Here is a 20,950-nt window from a genome sequence, read left to right as displayed (position 1 = left end):
GTATCCTTATAACAGCTGATTCGACCAACCTTATGGGAATCAATGCAATCGATTATTGGTGCCGCTAAGGTCGTAACCGTATCGTAGCCAACCAATTGGTTTTTGGTTTACCGTCGTAACGATAAAAAGCTGATTACGTTAGGGATACGGATACAGCGATACGACATACGGCACCAATGACTCCGGCTTAAAGCTAGAGACATTGGTGCTTTATCGGTAACCGTATCGGTACCCTTATAACAGCTGATTCGACCAACCTTATGAGAATCAATGCAATCGATTATTGGTGCCGCTAAGGTCGTAACCGTATCGTAGCCAACCAATTGGGTTTTGGTTTACCGTCGGAACGATAAACAGCTGATTACGTTAGGGATACGGATACAGTGATACGACATACGGTACCAATGACTCCGGCTTAAAGCTGGAGACATTGGTGCTTTATCGGTCACCGTATCGGTAACCTTTTAACAGCTGATTCGACCAACCTTAAAGCCTTCCGCGATTTACAACCAGATTGACTGAGTTTTTGTATGTGTGCGTGTCGGGTATTTGACGCTTGCCCCGCGACTATCAAATAAAAAGCCATCAATCAACATTTGCATTGAGAAACCGTAGCGTTCGGACGTGAATATGCCGTCATCGGATGATGACTTTTTTTTACTTGCAACTGCAGCAGTTTTATTAAATAATAAAAAAATTAATAAAAATTTTATTAAATAATAATAAAAGCTTTACATTCCATAAAGCTGCTAAACATTGATAATTTTCAATAAATTTTAATATGAATTGCTGTTCTTCCGCGCACTTGTTCATTTTGAATGTCGACACAAACTAAATACAACACTGCGTTTTGTCAATCACACCCCGCGACTATCAAATAAGCTAGCGTCAAATGAAAAAATCAAAAATTTTTGATTTTCATCAACGTGTAGCCGACAACAAATACGTGTGTCACGAAGCCACCCGACTGCACTAACACACACAAAATTCAGTCAATCTGGTTGTAAATCGCGGAAGCCTTTTATGAGAATCAATGTAATCGATTATTGGTGCCGCTAAGGTCGTAACCGTATCGTAGCCAACCAATTGGGGTTTGGTTTACCGTCGTAACGATAAACAGCTGATTACGTTAGGGATACGGATACAGCGATACGACATACGGCACCAATGACTCCGGCTTAATCCAGGTTCAATATCATATTCAATATTTTAGCTAACTCCAGTCGTGATCATAGTGTACAAGTACAAGTGTGTTGACTTATCTGTCAAGCATTCTGACAGGCACTCGCTGGATTCGGAATGACAGCGAATTCAAAATGGATACCATTACCGAGTGCGCCGAATGATTGAAAAATTGAAAAAGTCGATACGATTGGTAGTCAAAAATGTTGTCGTTGAGACCAAAAATGCGACTCTAGACCTGAGATTTCCATCAGGTGAGCGAGGCTGTTTGTATTTTTGACGTTTATCGGTTAGTGAACACACTTGGTATAGGTACACTATGGTCGTGATAGCCGACTGTTGGTGTTCTAGGAATGTGCGTTGATCGACTACATTCGTCATTTCATAGAACAAAATCGATGGATTTCTTTCATCCATTTCTAGCCAAAAAATCAAAATGAAAATTGAATAAAAATGGCCGATCCTGATTCAGATGACCAAGATTGGTTTGATAAAGATGAAAATGAAATATTACAAAACTTTCGAGCAAAAGAAAGTAACACTGAAACTGAAAACGAGAACCATGCAGTTGAGTATATTCATGGACCATCGGCAGCAGGTGGGTACTTACAATGTACAGTGTATCGCACTGTTATTGAGCCCAAAATGTGTAAGTGTACATGTCGGACAAATTAAGGCAACCATAATGCAACTTAACACAACGTTCTTCAAGGGAAACATATTCATTTTTTTTGTGGAAAACGTGGTCACTGCAGCGTTTTTCATGGTATGCCATACGCCACTTTAACTATTACCCAAATTATAATTTTCTCCGATAGATAGACAATAGTCGTAGAGCAAAGGTCTGCCACAGTGAGGTAAAGCCTTGTTGTTGTTGTTGTAGCGTTTATGGTCCTTTGCCGGATGCAGACCAGGCATGCTTAACGAACGAAACGATATCATTTCGTTACGATAATCAACGTTAATAAACGAAACGAAGTCACGTTAACGTTAATTTGACGATCTTAACGTTAATAAACGAAACGAAGTGACTTCGTTTCGTTTATTAACGTTGATTATCGTAACGAAATGATATCGTTTCGTTCGTTAAGCATGCCTGATGCAGACACAACCCCTTGAATCTTGTATTTTAGTCGCCTCTTACGACAGGCATACCTACCGCGGATATATTCTGACCTCCTAACGCGCTAGGGGAGATTGCGTTCCCTCACTCGCATTGGAAAAAATTCTCTTTGATAAAAATTATATGGGTACCATGGCATAATGATGCTCCTAGCAACTGTTTTGGTTATTATTTTGAACCGAGAAGTCATTTTCATAAAACGTATATAAAAAGGTAATAGTCTAGAACAGGGGTCGCCTGCTAATACGCGTCCAAAAATATCGAGCGAGGTGCCAAAAGACGCGTATTTAAAATTGCCAACTCAGGACAGAGATAACATTTTTCTTTTCCGCCGTCTGATTATTGTTGTCGAGGTCATTACGCGTCGTTTGACACCTCTCGATATTTTTAAATGTTTAAAAAACTTCCAATTATAAGACCTTCATAAACCTATTTTTTTATGTACAATAGGCATTATTTAATCATTGAATCATAAACAAGAGGGTTGAAATTTAGTTCGCTTTTATACTCGGCTCATGAAGTTCTTTACTATCCTTGCATTACAGATGAATATCTTCAGCATAAAAGACTTACAGCAGCTAACAAAGTTGACCATGCCAAACGGCTTACAACAGAAGTACTGCGTAAAGTAAAAAATATGAGCTCATTGGACCTTTTTCTATTTGTTACAACATGTGAATCTAATTTCTTTGTTAATCAAATAAGGGCAAGTGATGGATTGGAGAGAATTTTATTGTATCTTCGTATATGGTCTCGTCTATTTGAACTGGAGCTACATGGTTTCCAAAAGGAATTTTTGGAGAATTTCTCACAAAATGAAGACTTCTTAGAACAAATACGGGCTGTGGCTGTAAAACTATTTCGAAAAAGCTTTAAAAGATTGTGGAAGAGTGAGGAAGATATCGACCAAATTTTAATTGATATAAAATCCCTTATTTTACGCTTACACAGAGCACAGCTCTTAACATATAAGGCATTGGATGTAATGACGGATATACGAAAATATATAAAAGATAGTGATTATCCGGATATTGTAAACCGCAATTCATGTAAACACTTAGTAGTTGAATTAGATGCAGTATTGAATGGTAGCAAAGCGCAACTTAGCGAAAAACTTGATGTGAGTATATACTATGCAGTTAGTATGTATCATTACCTTTATTTATAAAGGTCATAACAAAAAGTTTAAAATTTTTCTGTATAATAAAAAGTGGCCTAACTCCAATGTTTTGGTACTAAAAGTACTGGTGGTGTATTTCAATACATCATACAAGACAAAAAAATGCAGTTATGCAGTTTAGAGGAAAGTGTTGGGGATTTGGTGCATTAAGGAAATTATATGTATGTAACATTTGTAAATGACTATATTGTGGATCTACAGATTAACGGGCATCATCTATTGCTTTCTTTGTCGCCTTGATAAATATCGCTTCTATTTGTTCTTCCACATTTTATTTCATGTGAATGTCCTTTTTATAGATGCCTTTTGAAAATTTCTGGTATGTGTTGTTGTTGTTGTTGTAGCAATGCTCGCCCCACCCAATAGGCGCGACCGATCACAAATTGTCATCAATATCCTCTAACGGGAGTCCAAGGAAACTTGCCGTTTCAACAGGGGTGGACCATAAGGAAAGGGGTGTTAGAGGCGTTGGTTCCACATTACAATTAAAGAGATGGTTGGTGTCATGTGGGGACACATTGCAAGCAGGGCATACATTTTGTATGTCGGGGTTGATTCTGGATAGGTAAGAGTTTAACCTGTTACAGTATCCAGAACGAAGTTGAGCAAGAGTGACACGCGTTTCCCTGGGGAGTATGCGTTCCTCTTCTGCGAGTTCTGGATATTTTTCTTCAAGTACTGGATTCACCGGGCAATTCCCGACATAAAGGTCCGACGCCTGTCTATGGAGTTCACCAAGGACCTGCTTGTGTTTTTCCGTTTCATACGGCTGGGTTCTCAGGTGCCGTATTTCCTCAAAATGCTTACGGAGATGACTCTTTAGGCCCCTAGGCGGTGCTGGTTCGTCAATCAGATGTCTGTTGGGATGCCCAGGTTTCTGGGTATTCAACAGAAACTGTTTAGTCAGCATCTCATTTCTCTCCCTGATGGGGAGTATTCTCGCCTCATTATGCAGATGGTGTTCTGGGGACATAAGAAGACAGCCCGTGGCGATTCTGAGAGCAGTATTTTGGCAGGCCTGTAGTTTCTTCCAGTGGGTGGTTTTTAGGCTTGGCGACCATATGGGTGACGCGTAGCACGTAATCGGCTGGCTAATTGCTTTGTATGTGGTCAAGAGCGTTTCTTTATCTTTTCCCCAGGTACTGCCAGCAAGGGATTTGAGGATTTTATTACGGCTCTGAATTCTTGGAACAATTGCGGTTGCGTGCGCACCAAAATGTAGATCCTGATCAAACGTCACACCCAAGATTTTGGGGTGTAGGACAGTCGGTAGCGTAGTGCCATCGACGTGGATGTTCAATATGGTCGACATTTGGGGCGTCCATGTTGTAAATAAGGTCGCGGAAGATTTAGTCGGTGACAATGCCAGGTTTCGCGAGGCGAAAAAACTGGAGAGATCAGGGAGATACCCGTTTATTTTATTGCATAGCTCATCGATCTTTGGGCCTGGGCCTGTGGCCATTATTGTGCAGTCATCGGCGTAGGAAACGATTGTGACTCCTTCCGGTGGTGAAGGTAGCTTAGATATGTAGAAATTAAACAAAAGCGGGGATAGGACACCACCCTGTGGCACCCCTTGTTTAATTCTCCTTTGTTTTGATGTTTCGTTTCTGAATTGCACCGATGCCTGCCGACCACCCAGATAATTTGCGGTCCACCTTTTAAGACATGGGGGAAGGGTGGACCCTTCCAGGTCTTGCAGTAACGAGCCATGGTTGACCGTATCAAAAGCTTTTGATAGGTCTAACGCTACGAGTACTGTTCTATGGTGGGGATATTGATTCAAACCGCAATTTATCTGGGTGCTAATGACATTTAGCGCGGAGGTAGTGCTATGGAGTTTTCTGAAGCCATGCTGATGAGGGGCTAGCTGCAAATGTGCTTGGAAATAAGGGAGCAAAATGGCTTCAAGCGTCTTTGCCACTGGCGATAGGAGAGATATCGGACGATATGACTCACCTACGTTAGCTGGTTTCCCAGGCTTTAGTAGCGGGACCACCTTGGCCATTTTCCATTTCTCGGGTATGACAAAGGTGGAAAGAGACAGGTTGAAGACATGCGCTAAGTATTTGAAACCCTCTTTCCCTAGGTTTTTAAGCATCGGCATGGCTATGCCGTCTGGGCCCACTGCTTTGGATGGTTTAGCGCGACCAATGGCGTCCTCAACCTCTCTAGCGGTGATGGTAATTGGTGACGCGCTGAGTTTGTGTTTATGTGCGTGTCTATTGGCTCTCCGTCTATCTTTGTCGACCGTAGGATGCATTATATATTGTCGGCAGAAAGCGCTCGCGCATTTTTTCGCATCCGACAGCACCTTATCGCCAAAGGCGATGGAAACTTTGTCTTTGTGCTTAGTCGGATTCGATAGGGACTTTACGGTGGACCAAAGTTTACCTACACCGGTAGAGAGGTTACAACCTCTTAGGTGCTCTTCCCATTTCGCCCGCTTGTGTTCGTCCACAAGCAATCTGATGCGTTGGTTTATATCCCTTATTTGGGGGGTCGCCTGGATCAAGCTGTCTTATAAGGTCGCGTTCCCTCGCTAAGCTCGCGGCCTCCGCCGGGAAGTGGGGCCGGATTTCGGGAATTCTCCCGGCGGGAATGAAATGTGCCGAGGCGGATTCAATGACCTTACGGAAGGCACGCTCCCCTTGGCGGGCATCAGTCGGGATAGGGAGGGCAGCAAAGCTGCTGTCTGTTGCAGATTTATATTCTTCCCACTTTCCTTTTTTGAAGTTTATGAAAGTGCGTTTTTCGGTGACGATGAAGTCGGCAGTACGCTCGAACGAAATAAGTATGGGCAGGTGGTCGGATGCCAATGTTACCATCGGCTGCCAGTTGACGCAGTTTACGAGTTCTGCGCTCACGATTGAGATATCTGGCGAGCTATGACAGCTTCCTACCATACGTGTGGGGGCGTCTCCGTTTATTGTGCAGAACGTCGTTTCGTCTATTTGATCCGCCAACATCTCACCCCTACTGTCCGCCCGCAAGTTTGAATGCCATAGGTCGTGATGGGCATTGAAATCGCCTAAGATAATGCGATTGTTGCCAGTGAGTAAGGCCTCGATATTAGGGCGGTATCCACTGGGGCAACAGGTGACAGGAGGGATGTAGATGTTGATGATTTCTAGATTTGCATCGCCTGACCGGACAGATAGGCCTTGACGTTCTAAGACATTGTCACTGCGGTCGATGCCAGGATCAAATATATGATATTGCACAGAGTGGTGTATAATAAACGCGAGGCCGCCTCCATTTCCGCTCTCGCGGTCTTTCCTGTGGACATTATAACCAGAGCAGGTCTGCAATGCAGATCTTGCTGTGAGTTTAGTCTCTTGAAGCGCAGCAATGCGGATGTTGTGCCGCTTCATGAAATCGACTATCTCCGTAATCTTCCCAGTTAGTCCATTACAGTTGAACTGCAGAATTCTGAAGTGCATGAGGGGTGACGCCGCCACTCTAGGGGTAAGTGAGGGGTGACTACGCCTAGGTTGTGGAAGGCCAGGACGCAATTGCTGTTGTGGCCTTGGGACTGGGCGCCCTTGGGCAAGCATTGGGGTACCCGGATGATTTGGGTTTGCGACCTGGCAACATGGCGCGATGAAACCCGTCGGGGGGTTGCCGTCGCGGAGAGCAGAACATCTAGGAAAGTGGCACCACCCAAGGCAGGAGCTGCATTGAGCGGATGTCGCAAACCTATATATTCTGTGCTGGCAGACGGTGCAAACGGAGGCAGGGACTAAGAGTCTGTTTCCCTGACCTGCACGATTGCTGCCAGAAAAGAGGGGGGGAGAAGAACACGGGGGCAGGGGCTGATGCTCAGCATTGCTACCAGCTCTACTACGAAGGTAGTAGTCATGAGTGGTATCAGCTGTTTGAGTTGTTGGCGCCGTGGGGCGCGAGCAGCAGCGGGTACTTGTTGTGGCTTGCTGAGCAGCGAAGCTGCTGGAAGGTAGTGGGGATACGCTTAGGCGTAGACTACGGGACGCCCTTGGGCGTGAGCAGCAAGGAGCCACAAAAGATTTATAAAAGTTACGTGGACGTCGGGTTTTGGGATCAAGCCCAGAACAACCTGTCCGATGCAACCATCCCTTGCACGAGACACACTGAACAGAGTATGACCGTCCTAAAAAGATTCTTTTCTGGCAAATGCAGCAAAACCATTTCTCATGACCGGGGTCAGGAGACGGACCCGGATTGGGTTCGATACCTTCCCGGAGTAAGAGAATATGTAGCAGTCCTGCTGCAAGGAGCTGCTGGGAGGATGACAATTTGTGGGACGGACGAAACAAATTAAATGGGGTCACACTGAAATGACAGTCCTTGGTCGGGAAAAATCCCGAGTCGCTCCGGTACATAGAACCGACTGCCTTGGGAAGCGTATGTGTTGTTTATTTTCAATTGAACTATACAAATTAATAACTTTTTTCTTGGTAGATATTGAAACAAATCAAATTTTTGAAGAGCTAGATCCACAAGCAGAGAGGTGATTTCTGCGCTTTTTGAAGTTAGATGATGACTTTCAGAGCTTGAAATTAGACCCCTCTTTATAAATTTTTTGTTGGCTTATTGATTTTAAAAATTTTTTTATGTACCGCAAACATTGGGTTTTGATGATAGAAACTGGACACTTATTAATATAATTTATTTATATTTTGGATTTGGAAAGTTTAAAAAGTAAGAATGTTAAGTAGGGCTGCTTTCCTATCATATTTTAATTGAGGAGTTGCGTGCAAAAATGATATTTGAAAATTGCACTGCATGGGAGTGTACCTTATTTTTTTAAACAAAGCGAAAAACTTGCACAGTGCTTAAAATTTTGCGATGTCATGAAGTCAGTTTGGTGTGGGTATAAAACTGGACCTATTCATATATTGTTTATGTAACTGAGGACAAAAGAGGCAAAGACGAAAAAAAAAAATTTAATAAATTACACACCCACCTATAAAAAAATGGTAATGTTAATGCAAAACTTGTTTGCAAATGTATTTCGCTGCGCCGAATACGATATCAGAATTGTCCATTACATAAAAAAAATGCGAAATCGCCAGTGATTTCTGTTCGATCAATTTTTTCCGCGGCTCAAAATACATTTGAATACATTACTGTACTTTTTTGTATATTTGTGTAATTTGTTGCTTTAAGTGATTTCGAGGATTGCTTTTTGGTCCCTTATAATATCTGTTGCAAAAGATGGAAAGCATCATGATGAAGTGAATATCCACGTGTTCTCATCCCGTTGACGTTTTCCCTTATTCTAACAAGTTCAGCATGCGTTTTTTAGAGGGCTTTATATAATACAAAAGTGTTGGTAGAAGTTACACCAAAACACTTTGGAGTTCGAGGAGGGACAAGCATACATGGCACGGAGTCGAGTAAAGTCTTTGGAAGGATTATGTATTGAGGACTTAGATTGTAAAAAATTGTCAGGAAAGGGTCCTTGTAATACCCCAGCGGGTTAGGGGATCAGAATATACCCGCGATAGGTGTGCCTGTCGTAACAGGCGACTAAAATACCAGATTCAAGGGGCTGTGTAGCGCAACCCTTCAGGTTGCCAGCGCAATATATAGCTTCTCCAAACCCAATTGTCAACCTCACCTATCCGCGGCGAATCCTGTTTCACTAACAGACGAGGCTCTGGCGACCCCAAGCTCCTCATGGAACTTGGGGGTGGGGAGGGAGGGAATGGCCTGAAGGTTTAATGTGGCCACATAAATCGTTCCCGAGATGGTCGGGCTAGCACCTTATTGGAGCTGTGGTACCGGAGCGTACCGGATCTGTATCCGGCAAAGGACCATCACATCGATAACACTCCCCAAAGCCTTCGGGGAGCAACCTTATCGCTACAAAAACAACAACAACAACAACATTCCTTGTAATAATGAGTCACTAAATGAACTAAATAGAATGAGAAATAATAGGCACCCAGCGGGTAAGAGGGTTAGAATATACCCGCGGTAGGTATGTATGGCTGTCGTAAGAGGCGAATAAAATACCAAATAGATTCAAGGGGTTGTGTAGCGCAACCCTTTCAGGTTGCCAGCGCAATATATAGCTTCTCTAAACTCAATTGTCAACCTCACCTATCCGTGGCGAATCCTGTTACATTAACAACCGAGGCTCTGGCGACCCCGAACTCCTCATGGATCTAGGTGGTGGGAGGGCGGTATGACCTAGAAGGTCGCATTTGGTCATAACAAATCGTTCCCGAGATGGTCGGGCTTGGTACCGGGACGTACCGGATCGGCATCCGGCGAAGGACCATCAACATCGATAACACTCCCCAAGACTTTCGGGAGTGTTCTTATCGCTATAACAACAACAACAGCAGAAATAATAGGCAATAAACCGTTTAACTTAGGTAGGTCCTAGGTACTAGTCATCACATTCCTCACCAATCTAGGGCGTTGATCAGACAAAAAAATAAAAGAATTGGGCACGTGAAATTTTTAAAAATGTGAGGCGTAGCATAACCTGATTAAGCTTGAGTTGGTCTTACTTATACGTATGTAAAAATATATAATTTGTAAAGATATGAGCGATTGACTACCAATAGAAATTTGACGCGACCAACGCTTTTATTTAATTGTCTGATCAACGCCCAATATTGATGAGGCGTGTGATGACTGGTAGCTAGGACCTACATAACTATTTTCTATCAGCCCAATTCTAAACGAAAATTCCGTGCGAGTTTTCTCCCTTCTCCCATTCCTCGTATTCTAAGTAAAAATTCCTTGTGAGTTTTTTCACTTCTCCCTTTCCTCCTATTCTGAACAATGTTCGAAAAAGCGGAAACCGGTTATGGGAGAAAAGTAGGTATTATGAATGTGAGGGAGAGGGAGATTTCTCTACCATTTCATAGGAGTTTTTTCACTAGTTAAATTAAAGGGAATGCATCAAAATAGTTAAAAGAAATTGGTTATTTTAAGAAAGAACACTTATTTGTACAAATTTGTGCTAAAAGATGTATTTATATTCTACCACAATATTCTCACTGTTAATACAACAACAACTACAACCACAATATTCTTTATTTTAAGTCGAAAAGTATATCATAAGCAACGGTAGAGCTCTTGGTATACAAATTTGATGCAGCCATCCAGAAATTGCGCAAGGATTTTTTAATAAGGCTTAAATAGATTTTGGCATATGATGAAGGATGAATTCAACTCAACTTGGCCGCCAGAAAATTGCTTTGCTGAATGAAAGCAGATTTGTGTTATGCGGCCGTCTTCTTCTTATGTTCCGCTGTTGATGTTGCTGTGGCACCAATTCATTACTCATTTCAGTGAATACCACATGAAATGCTATAAATACTGTGCATTGTTTATATTTTATTTCTTAATTTCCAACAAATTTGCAACAATAATTAAACTTTTCAATTTTTTAAACAAAAGAAGAAATGTGCAACGAAATTTTAATTGACAAAACAGCTGAAAATTCGAAATTCCTATTCCCCAATTATTGTTCTCCCTAGGAGAACGGAATTGGAGGAATTTTTCCGCGGGAATAAAAAAATCCGCGAGAACAAAATTCCGCGAGAATATTTAGAATTGGTCTGCATGAGTTTCAGGTCTAAGTATAATAAGAATCAGGTAAAATAACATTTGCAATAAATATTGAAAGTTCTATAACTTCTTTGTTTATTATTTTAGTAATATGGTTTAAAAGCAACATTTTATTGAATTTTTAAGTACTTTCGTTTGGTAAGGAAAAAAGGATACTTTAGGATACTTGGTTAGCTGACCTAATCATGTGAACACGACTTCACAACTTAAAAGGACATTAAACGGAAATGTGAAGCTTCTCAAGGCCAAAATAATGACACATCAATTTTAAAAATCGGACGTCAAATAACCAAGTTACAACAAAAAACCTTTTCGGCTGTATTTCGAAGGATCAAAAAAAAAAAAAAAATTTTCCGAAACCCTCTGAACATAATCTTTAAATTTAGGGGCGGACATTAGCAACTTTTTTTTTTCGACCCAGTTTAATGTACATTTTTCAAGGGTTGAAGAAATATTGGGGAATCATCATTTATGTATTTGCATCACAATAATAAATTTCGATTAATTCCTACATTTTAAGCCGATTAATCAGCAACGTTGTCTTAAAAAGTGATATCGATCACACAATTTTATAAATTTTACAATTAATTTTCTTGCAGGTATATCCATCGCTTGATGAGCTTATTACATGTCTTAGCTTGACTTCCAAAGCAGCTAATAGCTTCCAAAATATCAAAATAACTGATGATGATAATACAAAATATATTGAAAAACAGAAAAAAATTCTACGCGATGATTTTATAATGCCATTGCGTGACGCTCTTTCGAAAATTAAAGAATCTCAGTCTGCGTTTTCATTTGAAAATGTTCCACAATTGTACGAGAACGTAGGCATAGTGGTTAACAAAGATTTTATTAATGCCAAACGTCATGAAATGCTTTTCATAGATATGTTTCGCCATTCTACCAGTTACGATAAAAAATCGAGACAAAAACTGAAAGACAATATAAAGGAAATAAAAACGGGATCATTACTTGTTTTGTCAACAGCAAAAAACTTTGAAAATCTTGTTTTGGCTACGGTTACTTATACTGACGTGGAACTACGTTATAAAGGATGTGTAGGTTTAAATTTGCCATTCATTTACATAAACTTTTAATCAAACCTAATTAATGTCTTCTTAAAGATTGGTATTCAAATTGTACGCCAACATAATATTGGATGTGTGTATGACAAGAAATTTTACATGTTTGAATCACCAGCCTTTTTTGAAGCATATAATAATGTATTCAACTATTTTTACACTTATGGTGACGGAGAGCTGCCTATGAAACGCTATATAGTAGATGGTGAGGTAAATCTGATTCGATATTAATTATATAGTTATTGGTAATATACATACATAAGTATAATATTCTAATGGGTGTTTCCCACAAAACGTCGACAAAGAGCGAAAAGGTAAATCCATCCATATAAATAACACTGTGCAACAGCCGACTGGGTATTGGACCAAACTCACTTTTTTGTAGACATTGAGGCTTATGTACACCGTTTCCAGTTCGAGTTCAGAAATTTACAATTCAAGTTCAGAAAATTGCAATTCAAGTTCAGAAATTTACAATTCAAGTTCAGATTTTCCAACTCAAGTTCAGAAAATTATAACTAAATTTCAGAAATTCCAATTTAAATTAAGAAAACTACAATTGAAGTTCAGAAAATTACAATTCAAGTTCAGAAAATTACATATCCAGTTCAGAAAATTGCAGTTCGAATTCAGAAATTTATAAGTAGGGTGTTAATTTTCAAAAGTTATTTTAATTAATTAGTTTTATACTTATATGTTACTTGCGGAAGTGTTGATGCTTCGTTAACCATGTTGCCAAAATGGTGGCTTGGGTATAGTGTACCCCAAGTTTTCTTCAAGGTGTGTACATCCCGAACCTTGAACTCAAATGGAGGATAATTCTTTCCAACAAGTGCATCATGACGCTACGGTGAAGAAAGTACTTCAGTCGAAACAGCAGTTTGGAAGCAGTGGAAGGGAGAGACCTCCACAGAGTTGCGAAGGTGGAGGAAGACTTGACCTCTTACGGTGCCTCAATCGCCGTCAGTTACCGCGAAACTGCCAAAATCGCGATTAAGTGCCAATTCCAGATGAATGATGATGATGGCGGATAACTTGAGATATTTTGACATATGGCGCCAAGATCTATGCAGACAGTACATATACGTTACTTCCGGGAGTGTGGACGCTCCGTTGACTTAAGTGGTCATATCTTCGTCATCACTGCTGTCATACTCAGTGCAGATCAATGGTTGTGACTCTAAGAATATAGCTGGATGGCATTGCAATTGCTCCTTGGGAGAGTGTTTTTTTCTTCGCTATCTCGCAAAATTGATTTAAACGAGTTAAGATGTCCAATGCTTCCTTAACACATTGATACCATCTTACATACATTTTTTCCATTGGATGAAAAAAAACCCACAAATTTTCTGAACTTGAATTGAAAATTCTGAACTTGAATTGTAATTTTTTGAACTTGAGTTGCAATTTTCTGAATTTAAATTGTAATTTTCTGAACTTGAATTGGACATTTCTGAATTTGAATTGGAAATTCCTGAATTTAAATTGGAATTTCTGAACTTGAATTGTAAATTTCTGAATTTAAATTAGAATTTCTGAACTTGAAGTGTAATTTTCTGAACCTGAATTGAAAATTCTGAACTTGACTTGTAAATTTCTGAACTTGAATTATAAATTTCTGAATTTAAATTGGAAATTCTGAGCTTGAATTGTAATTTTCTGAACTTAAACTGGAAAAGGTGTAGACAAAGCACTATCTCCGTTTTTCGAAGTTAACCTCCAAAAATAGATATCGGCTTTCAAAGTTCGAAATTCTACATTTCGAAATTTAATTTTTTTGTTAACGCGTTTAGCAAATTAAAAAAGTAAAAATGTGGTCGTGGTGCGACTTTTTCTTTTATTTGAATGGCTAAATTCTTTTTGTTTGAAAGTAATAGCCACTATCATGGGACTATCTGAATTTTCACCTCGTGTAACAGCTGTTATACTAAATTTCTCAAAAAAAGAATTCAACCCTTCAAATAAGCGAAAAGAGCGGACCACGACCACATTTTTATATTATTTATACCTTTATATTAAGTCGCTTTCATGTTTGTCCCCTCATTTCCATACGAATTTTTGACCCACGGAAAAGTCTTTTTCGGTAACTTCCCGTTGAGCTAGACACTTGATACTTAGAGTATAGTTCAGATATGGGAGACATTACAACGCAAGTGAAAAAAAAATCCGCTAGGTGGCGCACGGATAGAGATATACAGAAAATTTATTTTAAAATGGAAATTTTGCGATCGACTTTTAACTAACTTCTCGGTGATCCAGAGACTTGAAACTGAGCACATAGTTTGCGAGTCGATGGCGCTACAATTCGTGGCAGACGAATCGAGATAAACGAAAATCCCTGAAAATCCTTGAAAAAATGCAGGGAATCTTGCGATCGATTTTTAAGTAACTTCCCGGTGGGCTAGAGACCTGAAACTTGGGCCGTGAGTCACAACCCGGTGACAATGCCATATTTGATCAAAAAAATTTCGCTAGGTGGCGCATGGATCGATATACTAAGAAAATGAGTTTTGATTTGGGAATCTTTCAATCCATTTTTAACTAACTTCCCGGTGACCTAGAGACTTGAAACTTGGCACACAGTTCGAGGCTTGGTGACAATACAATCTACAGAAAACAAACTTCCGCTAAGTGGCGCGCTAAGTGAGATGACTACAAAAGCTTGAACATTTTTTTTAGTAACTTCCAGGTGAGCTGGAGATATGAAACTTGAGCCGTGGGTCAGAACCCGGTGACAATGCAATATTTTATCAAAAAAATTACAATTCGGGGCAGACGAATCGAGATAAACAAAAATCCCTGAAAATCCCTGAAAAAACGCAGGGAATCTTGCGATCGATTTTTAAGTAACTTCCCGGTGAGCTAGAGACTTGAAACTTGGGCCGTGAGTCACAACCCGGTGACAATGCAATATTTGATCGAAAGAATTTCGCTAGGTGGCGCATGGATCGAGATATTAAGAAAATTAGTTTTGATTTGGGAATCTTTCAATCCATTTTTAACTAACTTCCCGGCTACCTAGAAACTTGTAACTTAGCATATAGTTTGCGAGTCGAAAATCCGAAAATCCCTGAAAAAAACGCAGGGAATTTTGCGATCGATTTTTAAGTAACTTCCCGGTGAGCTAGAGACCTTGAAATTTAGCACATAGTTCGAGCCCCGGTGACAATACAATTTATAGAAAACAATGTTCCGCTGGTTGGCGTGCTAATTGAGATAACTACAGATCCCTGAAAAACGAGGAGAATCTTGCGATCGATTTTTGAGTAACTTGCCGGTGAGCTAGAGACTTGAAACTTGAGCCGTGAGTCAGAACCTGGTGACAATGCAACATTTGATCAAAAAAAAAAATAAATAAAAATTGCTAGGTGGCGCACGTGTATCGAGATGCTAAGAAAACAAATTTTAATTTTGGAATCTTTCAATCCATAGTTAACTAACTTCCCGGTTACCTACAGACTTGAAACTTGGCACTTAGTTAGAAGCCTTGTGACAATACAACTTATAGAAAACAAATTTCCGCTAAGTGACGCGCTAGTCAAGATAACTGCAAATCCTTTAAAAACGGAAGGAATCTTGCGATCGATTTTTAAGTAATTTTACGGTGAGCTACAGACCTGAAACTTGGGCCGTGAGTCAGAACCCGGTGGCAATGCATTATTTGGTAAGAAAAATTTCGCTAGGAGGTGCATGGATCGAGATATTAAGAGAATTAGTTTTGATTTGGGAATCTTTCAATCCAATTTAACTAACTTCCCGGTTACCTAGAGACTTGAAACTTGGCACTTAGTTAGAGGCCTAGTGACAATACAACTTATAGAAAACAAATTTCCGCTAAGTGGTGCGCTAGTCAAGATAACTGCAAATCCTTTAAAAACGAGGGGAATCTTGCAATCGATTTTGAAGTAACTTCGCGGTGAGCTAGAGACTTGAAACTTGGGCCGTGAGTCAGAACCCAAAATTCCAAATGTCTTTTTGTAGGCAGCACTAAAGTGAAAATAAAAATATGATAAAACAATTTTAAGGACTACCTTTATATAAATGGACCAAAAAATAGAAGGCAATTTTTCCTTTAATATAGACATAATCTTGTTGAATTTTGACTAAAAAACTTTAACAATAGCTCTTGTAAAATAATTTTGGGATTTAAAATTATAAAGGTAGAGCGCGTGCTTATATTTTAAATAATCAATTAGTTAATCCCAAGTACATGGTTTGCCTTAAACTATTATTATATATTATTGTTAAAGTTTTTCGGTCAAAATTTAACAAGATTATGTCTGTATGAAAGGAAGGAATTTGTCTACTTAAGCCTCAATCTCTACAAAAAAGTAGACTTGGTCCAATACCCAGAAAAAAAGTCGATTTTGTCGCATAGTGGAATCAATTAATATACTTAAAACAATTTTGTTGTTGTAGTTGCTTTAATCATAAACGCACTTCCGAAAGGTTTTGCGAAGCTTTATCGATCCTTTGCCGGATATCGATTCGAGACGTTCCGGTAAATACGGTTCTAGCACGACCATCTCGAGAAAACTTTGATATGATCACGTTGAAAAACGCTGATCCGACGATGCGTTACATGTGTTCGAATCCCCTTTCCGGATGGGTCTAGTCAGTTCCAGCTCGGTTCCAGGTTGGGACCAAACTAAGACCAAAAAAAATTAGTATGTTTTGTGCCCTAACTAGCAGTGTTTATCAGTATTACATAAAAACAGTTGGCGCGATATACCTCTGAGGAATTGGTGGGGCGGGACCGGGATGCTGACTCCGAGCGGCATCCGCAAGGTAAACGAATTTTCGCCGAGAAACTTTTTCTAAATTATTTGATGTTTCGTTTCCCAGCACGTTAACCTAGGACCGTCGGTGTGGTATCCACCGCACAACGGCGACCGCCAATCACGTAATAATTACAGTTAAAAAAAGGGGATTATAGACGTACTTAACATATCCTATATTTTGTTAAACGTATAATTAAACGGTGCACAGGCTTTCGAATGCCAACCATATATCATATTTTTAGAGAAAAACTTGAGCATTTAAGAGCCCAGAGGGTTAGGGGCTTAGAATATACCCGCGACAAGTATGGCTGTCGTAAGAGGCGACTAAAATACCCAACGCAATAATTAGCTTCTCTAACCCAATTTTTAACCTCACCTACTCGTGGCGAAACCTGCTTCTTTGGCAGGTGAGGCTCTGGCGGCCGCAAGTTTCTCATGGAATTGGGGAGTGAGGTATGTGGTGGCCTAGAGGGATCAATGTGATCATATTAAATCGATAAAAGATGGAGCGATGTATATCCGGCAAAGGACCGTCAACAACGCTAACATTCCCCAATACTTTCGGGTAGTGTCTATCGCTACAACAACAAAAACAGTGGTGTTACTTCGGAAGTTTTAACATAAATATTTATTTTATAGTATTTTATTTCTTAATACGTTTTTTAATAAATATATAATTTTTAGAAAGATGTACGTCAACCCAACTACTTAAAGCAAGATATGTCTTATACTTTTGACGGCGATTCATTCAAGTTGAAAAACTCTTATAAATGCAAGCCGCGAAGATTATTGCTTAACCAATCGCAATGGGCTGCATATCTAGAAGCCTTGACAAAAGAATTTTGTTTAATACAAGGACCACCTGGTACCGGTAAAACTCATCTTTCCGTACATTTAGTGCGTACTCTTATTGAAAATGCTAGGACGCCAATAGTCTTGATCACTTATACAAATGATTCATTAGATAAGTTTTTATTGAAGCTCTCTGCATACACCAGAAATATTCTACGTTTTGGTAGCCAAACTCGCTTACCGGAAATTTCCAAATTCAATGTAAATTTTGACACCACGCATAAAGCAACTGTTAATCCTCATCTTAAACGTTTATACTATATTATTAAAGAAGAATTTAAAATAAAATTTCAAACAGTACAATCAATGCATGCCAATTTCGATGGCAGCGAAGATTCATATCAACTTTTGATAAATGCACAGAAGGACGTTAGCGATGTTGCTGAAAAATTAAAAAGTATACGCTTGATGTTTCAATTTTATACAGCAAGAGAAGCTGATGTTATTGCTATGACCACAACTTGTGCTGCTAAATCGAATTTTTTGTTTCGTTTACTACAAAGTAAAATTGGTATGTTATCTATAGATCCGCAAAAATGCTATTAACAATGTTTTTTAAACCAAATTTTAAAATGATTTCAGTGATTTTCGAAGAGGCTGCCGAAATTTCGGAACCACATGCTTTGGCTTGTTTAACACCATATACGGAACATGTAATAATGATCGGCGATCATATGCAGTTGCAGCCATATACCTCAAGCTTCTACTACAGTTACGATTTAAACATTTCATTATTCGAACGCTTATTTGTTAACAATTTGAAAGGATCTACACTTCATATACAATATCGTATGCGTCCTTGTATTGCTGATTTGATGCATCCTACGTTCTATGAAGTACTGAAGGATGATGTGATTGTGGAGAGTTATCCAAAAGTTCGCTATATGACGGCCAATTTATTCTTCTATACCCACACGAATAATGAAGATAGGTCTTTGGTAAGTAAATAAGCTAAGTTAAATTATTTAGAAAATGTAGGATTTTGTGAGCTCGTGGCCTTGCTTTGAATAAAACACTATGTTAATATTAATATTCATACATTTATTTGGTCAATATTTCGTCATGGACAAACCAGAATACGACCAAAAGATGCAAATGTTAGTTAACGACATTTCAACGTACAGGGTACTGAAACGGGATCCAACGAATAAATTACAAGAAAGGAACAACGAAATGTCCAAAAGATGTTTAATATTGGTTCTATCGATTTGAAAGAAAATAATTTCCTTACATGCAAAAACGCAAACCCTCCTAGAATATATGGTCTGCCGAAAATACATAAAGATGGCATACAGCTCCGACCCATTTGTTCGTCCATTGACGCTCCGTCTTGCAACTTATGTAAATATGTAGTCCAAATCCTCAAAAATTTAAATACGTCGTCCAAATCTAATGTCAAAGATTCGTCCACATTCAAAGATAAGATTAAAGGCACATATATTTATTATGATGAAAGTGTAGTGTCGTTTGATGTGGTCTCCTTGTTCCCTAGCATCCCTGTGGATGTGGCCATTTGACTTACATATATCTTCAAGATGGAATGACATAAAAGAACATACATCAATGACAAAGGAACTATTTCTTAACATGGTTAAATTCTGCATCAAGGATAACCGTTGCTTCAAATACAACAAAAAGATTTACGAGCAACGTACAGGAATGCCCATGGGTTCTCCAGCTTCCCCAGTAATAGCTGACATCGTTATGGAAGAGTTGCTTATGAAGTTTGAAGCAGACGCAAAGAACAAACCCCGATTGTTGACAAAATATGCGGATGATATTTTTGCGGTTGTAAAAACTACAGAAATAGAAAGCATGTTGAAATTGCTAAATGGATACCACAGCACTATCAAATTTACAGTAGAGGTGGAGAAAGATGGAGAGCTACCCTATCTTGACACTTTGATAATAAATAAAAACAACAGATTGTGGATTGATTGGTATATGAAACCAACCTCATCGGGTAGCTTAATTAACTACAATTCTAAACATGAAACAAAAATTATTAGAAATACCGCGAAGAATTTCATAAGTAGAGTTGTCACGATAAGTGAGAAAATATTTCACAAAAAGAATATTGCCATAATAAAGAAGACGTTAGAACAGAACGAATTCCCCAGAGAATTGATAAATAAACTTATTCACAACTTTTACGCAGGAGCCAAAAATGAAAGCTGACGTGAAAAGGCAATAAATTATATAAGTCAGTATCGTATATTACCGGATTGGCAGAAAGAATGAAAAGTTCGAATCTGTTTGACAGGGAAAAATACACAATAGCGTTCACATACAACAATTCACTCCGACAAGTATTTAACAATATGAAGGACCCCATTCCAAAGTCAGGGAAATCTAATTTAATATATGAAATTCCATGTAATGGCGACGGGTCCCACGTATGCGGGAGGGTATATGTGGGGACAACAAAACAAAAACTGAAGACAAGGGTTTCCGGTTACAGGTCCAATATCAAGCTAAGAAACAATTCGTCGGACAACAAGACTGCCTTGTCATCTCATTGTGTTCATACTGGACATTACCCCAATTTTGAAAATGTTACAATTTTCGATAAAGAAAAACATTACAATAAACGATATATTTTAGACATGCTCCATATTATGAACACCCCTAATAGAATGAATTAAAAGTCAGACCTAGACCAATGTTCCTACACGTATCGCAATTTAGTTTCAAAGCAGCAACAACACACAGGGCAAATCACATAAAGTTCAGCGAGAGCGCCACAGCCCAGCAAATATCCCGCTACGAACGTGATTGGGACAACAACTAATGAAGGGGAGGAGGGGAATGATATTATGCACATTTTGCTTTGTTACATTTTGTCTTGTTACTCTTAAAAATTCTCTGTGTATGATTGTTGTTGTGTAATTTTGTTTACTTATACGGTTCCTTAAAATTTGTTTATACTTGCGGTACTCTAATGGTTTACTTTCCTTTTTTTCACCTTCGTCCTATTATTTTGGTCGAACACCTGATTAGTCGATCATGCATTTCCATGCAAGTACATAAGTCGAACAGTGTTATAAATGTATGTATGTATGTGATATAATTAATATATTTCTGTTTATTATCTTTTCATGTTGTGTCTTGAAAATGACTTCAGATTAAAGTCGAAATATCGACCAAATAAATGTATGAATATTAACATAGTGTT

General features: G+C 39.1%; 1 protein-coding gene across 1 annotated transcript in view; it reads left to right on the top strand.

Moving 5' to 3' along the window:
* Positions 1 to 1,563: 1,563 nt before the first annotated feature.
* The window catches only part of LOC137237514 (NFX1-type zinc finger-containing protein 1-like), a 42,908-nt gene continuing 23,521 nt past the window's right edge, over positions 1,564 to 20,950 (top strand). Inside the window, exons 1-6 of the mRNA XM_067761222.1 lie at positions 1,564 to 1,780; positions 2,851 to 3,425; positions 11,657 to 12,118; positions 12,185 to 12,352; positions 17,608 to 18,286; positions 18,358 to 18,713. Of these exons, the coding sequence (XP_067617323.1) occupies positions 1,636 to 1,780; positions 2,851 to 3,425; positions 11,657 to 12,118; positions 12,185 to 12,352; positions 17,608 to 18,286; positions 18,358 to 18,713 (2,385 nt within the window). The 5' untranslated portion in view covers positions 1,564 to 1,635. The remainder of the gene's footprint in view (positions 1,781 to 2,850; positions 3,426 to 11,656; positions 12,119 to 12,184; positions 12,353 to 17,607; positions 18,287 to 18,357; positions 18,714 to 20,950) is intronic.

Source organism: Eurosta solidaginis, chromosome 1, assembly GCF_040869045.1.
Source record: "Eurosta solidaginis isolate ZX-2024a chromosome 1, ASM4086904v1, whole genome shotgun sequence".
NCBI lineage: Eukaryota > Metazoa > Arthropoda > Insecta > Diptera > Tephritidae > Eurosta > Eurosta solidaginis.
This window is presented reverse-complemented; position numbering and strand designations above follow the sequence as displayed.